This window comes from Ranitomeya variabilis, chromosome 1, assembly GCF_051348905.1.
Source record: "Ranitomeya variabilis isolate aRanVar5 chromosome 1, aRanVar5.hap1, whole genome shotgun sequence".
Lineage (NCBI taxonomy): Eukaryota > Metazoa > Chordata > Amphibia > Anura > Dendrobatidae > Ranitomeya > Ranitomeya variabilis.
In genome coordinates, this window is record NC_135232.1 from 588,331,876 (window position 1) to 588,339,039 (window position 7,164).

The window sequence follows — 7,164 nt, forward strand, 5'->3', positions numbered from 1 at the left end:
GACACTTTAAGGTTGGATACACTGACATTATAACTAGTGACAAGAATGGGATCTTACCAGCACAACGCAGAAGATGCTCCCTAAAGGCTTATCTCCACACTGGACAGTGAGTATTTGGATATGTGATCGGCCATTAGCAGTAAGGTTAGAATGAAATATTCATTGTGTGTCCATCAGTGTCCGGTCTGTTCTGTGCACCGTCCGTGTACAGTCAGTCACAGACATGGACAGAGCACCCACCAAAAAGACCCTCAGATGAATGAGCCTGAGATCACAGCAGCTTGTGGGACTTTTACAAGGACACTGTATGTGGACAGTAAAGAAAATGAGTCCGTACTAAGGAACGAGTCATTTTTGGAGGCGTTTATCATGTGGCATCAAGAACGCTTCATCTTTATTCTGCGCTCAGCATCATTACAGCAGGAACATTTATACAGAATTTATTTTACATTTTGTACATTTGCCCAATAAAATGCATTAAAATAAGAACTTGTGGCCATATTTATAGACAAATAAGATTAGTATTTCCCAGCAATAGATCTGTGTAAGGACTGGTTTTTGGTGGGGCGAGCTGTTGGCGTTTTCTTCCATTTTCGGGTACATACGACATTTGGATCACTTTCTATTTTGTGTTGTGGGAGACAAGTCGGCCTTTGCTTTTTATTTTTATGCTGATCTTCGTGCAGGTAAGTAATGGGATGACGTCATAGTGATAATTTTATGGCCATAAGGCAGGAAAATAACATTTATATGTCATTTATGGGAATAGTTTTGACATAAACCAGCAGAAAGGGTTTTATTTTATTGTTATTTGTAATGTTCCTCATGTTAAACATTCTATTTTACTTTCTTTTCTTGCTACATTAACTAGGGGAGTTGAATATTTGACCACTATGTGTACTAAAGTGGCAACCAATTGGTGCCCTGTGACCACATTGGGGTAGATGTTTCATTACAAAAAGTGTCCACTAATTAGATGCCGCGATCACTATTGCCTTGGCCGACCCTACAGATAGAGGAACTAATAGAATCCGATTCCTATGACATCACGATAAATCTATGTCACAAGTGATGTGATGACATCATCACATTCTAGATTCCAGCTTCCACCTAAGGGAAATCACTGCCTTACAGACTTCCAAGGGTGAGGCGGCCCTTTTTTTTTCTCGTGATAAACGAAGAAAAAGATATTCTAATGGCGACAGAGAGAAGACGAGCCCAAAGAGATCGGGTTCTGAGAGAGAGGAGAGTGATCCATGAAGAGCTGGTATTTTTCGCTTTAGGGCGAAGTGACATAATGCCACCGGACATGGACACTGATGCTACAAAAATGGCGTCAAAACGACAACATCTGGATATGACAAGAAAGACCAAAAGACAAGAGATCCTTTCAAATAGAAGGAAAATCGAGACCCCCATGGAGTTCTCGGATGATGAGCTTCAGAGGGCCATTCCTGTCTCACTCAAGAAGATTGGAAAATTGGCCACCGAGATACGGAAGAGAAATAAGGAGGCCATCCTGAATAAGCGCAGAAACATCAGCGCAGAGATCAACCTGGACGAGGTTCTCCAGGGAACACAGAGACAGGTGTCATCCAGGGCTGAAAGCCAAGACACCCCGAACCTGCAAAGAATGGCAGCTAAGGAGAGAATGAGGAACAACAGAGACTGGGCTGTCCAATGCAGGAGACATCTCACCTATGCTTCACCCATTATTAATGGGAATGGTGCCCTATGCGGATCCTGGTCATCAACCAAAACCATTTCCATCCCGGATTTTCTCTTCCATCTAAGTGATTCCTCACCAGAAAGATCAATGGAGGAAGATGAGCCTGGTAAGATGGAAACAGCTGAGTAGAATAAGACTGGGAGTGAGGAGGCTTATACTCCTAATATTATATACAAATCTCAGTAATCAATGCTGACTAATGGAAGAACTGTCCTTGTTGCCCATAGCAACCAGTCACATTTCAGTGTTCTATAGAATGGTAAGAGATCGATAATCTGTGCTGTGATTCGTTGCTATGGGAAACAGGGCATTTTTGATAAATGCAGCCCCAAATATTAGACATCTCCTGCTGATTTCTAGAAATCTGATTACAAATGTAATGTCGGTTCTGGAGAGATATTTATTAATACATCTTGTATCATCTCAATAGATGGAAGTGATAAGATGCCCCCGGATTCTGCGGTGACGCCAGTAGAAGACCCTACAGATGTCAGTTCCCGTATTTGTCCCATAAGAGAAATTAATCCAATTAACCTTTGCCACCTTGTATTCCACAAAAACCTGGGAGAGGGATGCTTCGGAAAGGTAAGTGTGAATTTCTCCTCCTCCGCGCCCCCAATGTGTCCTACCCCCGATACACAGGAGGACAGACATATTCATTACAGGGTGTTCATATGTAATGAGAATGGGGATAACTAGTGAGACATGGGCAAAGTGCGGCCCCCCGGCCACATCCGGACCTTTATAAAGCCTAAACTGAGCATTCCAAAAAGGGCAAATAGCACAAATATAGAATATACCCAATAGGAAGAAGGGGCAGGGGCTCAATATTATCAATAAAGGAGAATATATCAAGTTTATTGGGAAATAATTACAATGACAACAAACGTGGTTGGGAAAGAACTAAAAGACTCACAGAGGGAAACAGATAGAAGTCGATCAACAGAGCATCCAAAAATCCCCATAGTAAGAAGCACGAATCCCTTAAACCTGCCCTCATAGAAATCATATGAGGAGATGCAAGACCAGTGGCGCCCCCTCCTGGCTCCCCTTGTTACACTGGTCTGCCATGCCTAAAGTGAGCAGTGTTCAGACCCATGGGGCTTTATTTGCCCTGTACGTTGTTACTTGTATCTCTGTACACCTATTTCTGAATTTGTCTGTTCGCTAAGTCTATCTTGAGCATTTTTCTGTCCACCACTGTATGTCTGGTTTATGTTATTCCTATATCATTTTGTCATTAGAGCCATCGATCGATCGATTTCTGTCTGTTTCTCTCTGTGAGTCTTATAGTCTTCTCTTTCACACCCACTTTTGTTTCTATTGTAATTATTTCTATAAACTTGATATATTTTCCTTTATTGATGATATTGAGCCCCCTGCCCCTATTGGGTATATTCTATATCTTTGCTATTTGTCCTTTCTGGAACACTCAGTTTAGGTGTTATGTATCGCTTGCATAGGGCCTTTAGGTCTTTCATCCTGTGCATTTGAGTCTCAGCGCAGCAGGTGCGACGACAGAACCAGATCGCGCCTGCGGGAGCTTCAGGCCTTACAGTGTACAGAGCAAAATAATGGGGGACAGTGGGAAATCATAAGTTCGGCCTGTTGGCTCGGCCCTCCACAACAGCCATGTGGCCCATAGGGACAATTAATTACCAACCCCTGCATTAGACAGATCCCTTAAATAGATGGCAGAGTTTGGTCTGATCTCTTGTGTTTTTTTCCAGGTCATCTTGGCATCTGATCCAGACACTGACGAGATGCTGGCCGTAAAAAAAATTGCAAAAAGTTCATGTCATAAAGAAACAATCACTAAAGAAATAGATATCCTGAGAATGGCTTTCGGCTGCCCCTTCATAACAACTCTGCGGGGGTGTGTAGAGTCACCGACAGAATATATCATAGCCATGGAGTATGTGGTCGGAAGAGATCTGTATGGCCACCTGGCTCAATCTATATCGTTTGATATGGAAACATCAAGGTAAATTCTACCGGCTGATAATCCGCTGCCCGTGCATTGTAGTCCTAGAGCAATGGTGGAACGCCCGCCAGGGTCGTGGGGTACTCTGTACCTGGTTCGGTTATTATTAAAGGGGTGGTCACGGTGGCGGCGACCTGGTCCATGGCCCTGGGTGCCCAAGTAAAAGGGACGGTCTTTAAAGGGATTTAAATAAAGTTTGCAGAAATAGGAAATGTACATGATGCCACCTGTGGTACTCGGTCAGGAGTGACCAACGCTGCTTAAAGGGGTCCTCTGGGGGTGATAGTACTGCAGCAAAGATGGTATCGCTTCCCACAGGTGAAGCTGGGTCACCAGGACTTCCGGGGTGTTTGGGCAAAGATGGTGTGGTGCCGGAAATAAACGGATGACACAGGGTTGCAATCTCTTTACCTGGTTACTGATGTAGACAGTCTCAGTCCAGGGTACCAGCAACATGTGTTGGTGTCATCCGGCCAGCCTGGAGACAATGATAGATCCCTCTCCCAGGTGAGGGTTGTAAGCCTTCCTTCTTTTGCGAGGTCCTTGCTGCCTGTGGCTCCCTTACAAGGTCCTCTCTCCTGTCCTGTGAAAGTACCCCATATGGTGGGCAATGCAAGCCTTTTTACAGGGTTTCTATCATGACCCGAGCTCTCTGTGTATTGCTGCACCTTTGGGTGTGGGTGCACACAGACTACATAAAGTCTTCTGCCCTCCAGTGCTGCTGTGGGACATGGAGTGCGACACAGCCTCCGGCTCCTGGTGCCCGGTTCCTGCGCTTCAACTCAGAGGGTGCCCAATCACATTTCCTGGGGCTGCATGGCCCCACTCTCTGCTCTCACTCCACTCTCCTTCAACTTCTGCTACCAACTCTCTAACTCCTCCTCCAGACCGGAATATATATATATCTGGGGGAAGCTCCCCTGAATCCGGGTTCAGAGCGCCCCTTTCTGGCCTGGATTCAGAATGTGTTGCATGTAGGTGTATTACCTGTTAAAGGGAATCCTCCTTGCCTCCAAGCATGACATCACCCTCCCTGAAAGGAAGGCAACATCACTGTAACAACCGGTTACCTGGGGTGTTACAATGACAACAGGAGAAAATGAAGCCCTGAATAGGACACGTGTGTGATCTCCTGATGTTCTCTGCATGATTGTGTATGTAACCACTGATCCATCCTCTACTTTCTACTCCACAGACTCTTTGCGGCAGAAATGATTTGCGGAATCCAGTTCCTCCATGAACACGGCGTGATACATTGGTAATCAGCTCATCTTCATAAATTTCTGTTGTCTCCTTACACGTCTATTGTAGAAAGTTCTGTTCATGAATTATCCTCACAATGAGTGTCTGCTCCTTCTTCCTGCAGTGACCTGAAGCCTCAGAATGTCCTCATCGATGACATGGGACATATAAGAATATCAGACTTTGGTGCATCAGCTGTGAACGTAGCTGAGGATGACCTTTTGTATGGTTTTGTTGGCAGCCAAGGTTACATCGCACCCGAGGTAAGAGACATCCCTGTGTGATTGATGTCGATAGTAGGATTGAGGATTAATCTGATCCCACTGTATCCGGCTCATATCTAATCACAGACCGGTCCTTGTAGCTTCTGTTTGTAAATCCCCTTCCCAGTATATTCAGCTCATCTCCTATCTTATGTTCCCACAGATAATGGATGGAAAAGGCTTCAACTATCTAGCAGATTCCTTCTCATTTGGAGTCATCATGTACATTATGATAGTGGGGACACAGCCGTTCTACAGCAGAGGCACATTGGAGCAATACCACCTGTCTCTGTGGGAGGATGACCCATATTTTCCACCCTGGATGCCCATCGATGCCCATAACATCCTAGAAGGGGTAAGTAAGATCATAAGAAGAAGGATAAGGGGGATTATAAGGGGAGATAGAAGATATGTCATTACACAATGTCTATGGACTGTCCGCATCATATCAGTAATAGTACACAATATAATGATTAATGGTCTCTGTCATTTTCCAGCTTCTCTGCAAAACTCCAACTGCTCGGTATCCAATAACATCATTCATCCGAGAGCAACTATTCTTCCTCTCCATAAACTGGAGCTACGTGGAGTCCGGCACAGCCGACCCACCATTCCGATGGGGGCAAAGATGTAAGTATCACACATAGGAATATCCATAGTGTTACTACTGCCCAGTAACACATGTATATCCTCATCATTACAGAAGAAAGAATCGATTTGCAGGACCCTGGTACAGAACCCACGTCATTAGTCCACAGCCACCAGACAAGAGTCCTGTAAACAGACCCATCCTGTCGGCCTCTCTGACGCCTCTTCTTATTAGTAGGCCAGGTGTGACTTCATGGGTGTGTGATATTTCACTGGACCTACAAGTCAGAGGGGGCGCTGGGGGATCCAGAGGGCATGATGCAGCTTGCAGGGCTCCCGTCCAGCGGTCACGGAATACTGATGTGGCAACTGGACCAGGGCAGCCGAGAATTTATTCTCTCATCTCTACTAATCAGTACATTAACCCTTTAGCATACGATATATATGTGAGTCGCCGATTCTCAGATCTGTACATTTCTCTTCTTACAGGAGGATTAGGCTGATAATAATTAGCTCCATTCCGGAAACATCGAGGAATGAACATTTACATTTATCGGACTGGACAAGCACATTGGACTTTCTTTATTATCGGACTATGACAAACATATGGATATTCCATCACAAACCATCTACCTACAAGACAGAGATAAGGAAGCGGCTGCTCCTTGATCTACTTGATATCGACCAGAGAAGGATGCGGCTGCTCCTTCATCTACATGATATTGACCAGAGAAGGACGCGGCTGCTCTTTCTTCTAAAAATAAACAGAGAAGATCACAGAAACCGTCACTCCTGGTCCCACTGCCGACCATCGGCCTGAGAAGACCAGAATCTTACATCGGAGTTTGTTTCTGTGGCTATTAGTAGCTTTCTTTTTTGCTGCTTTTTGCATGTTTCTTGTGTCCTTATCCTCCCTCTCCCACATGTCCTCCCTTCCCTTCCATATTTCCTTGAGACATGCAGCGGTGTACATCCGTAATAAAAGCAGATTATCACATTAGTCCATAGATTCATCTTTCTATAGAATAAGTGCATGAATTGGGAGATGAAATTGGCCTGCAGTAGGAATTATTACAAAACGGTTGTCCACTACTTAGTTATGGATGGGTCATCAATATTAGATTGGTGGAGGTGCGACATCCGGCCCCCGCAGAGCTGGTTGTAGCTCCTGCGAAGACACCACAGCTGTAAAAAAATATATATTAGGTCAATTAGTGTTTGATTTGAGGTAGGAATGTTTGATTAGGTTTAGACCTAGTAGTGTTAGGTTTAGAACTGGTAGAGTTAAATTTGGTATAGGTCTAGTAGTGTTAGATTAGGTTTAAGTCTAAAAAAAAACAAAAGCTATGAACTGGGAT

General features: G+C 44.5%; 1 protein-coding gene across 1 annotated transcript; it reads left to right on the forward strand.

Moving 5' to 3' along the window:
• The first annotated feature begins 1,195 nt into the window (after window positions 1–1,195).
• Window positions 1,196–6,785, forward strand: LOC143797757 (protein kinase C theta type-like). The gene is made up of 8 exons (XM_077281085.1): window positions 1,196–1,835; window positions 2,160–2,314; window positions 3,460–3,713; window positions 4,909–4,971; window positions 5,080–5,218; window positions 5,382–5,573; window positions 5,716–5,848; window positions 6,296–6,785. Coding segments are annotated over exons 1-8 (1,578 nt in total). The 3' UTR covers window positions 6,298–6,785.
• Window positions 6,786–7,164: the final 379 nt, after the last annotated feature.

What these genes read in the sequence shown, in the direction of transcription:
- LOC143797757 (XM_077281085.1), top strand. Translation starts at nt 1,196, where the DNA reads ATGGCGACAGAGAGAAGACGAGCCCAAAGAGATCGGGTTCTGAGAGAG. An exon ending in AATGGAGGAAGATGAGCCTG is followed by an intron (nt 1,836 to 2,159) that starts GTAAGATGGAAA and finishes TCATCTCAATAG; the next exon opens with ATGGAAGTGATAAGATGCCC. An exon ending in CCCATAACATCCTAGAAGGG is followed by an intron (nt 5,574 to 5,715) that starts GTAAGTAAGATC and finishes GTCATTTTCCAG; the next exon opens with CTTCTCTGCAAAACTCCAAC.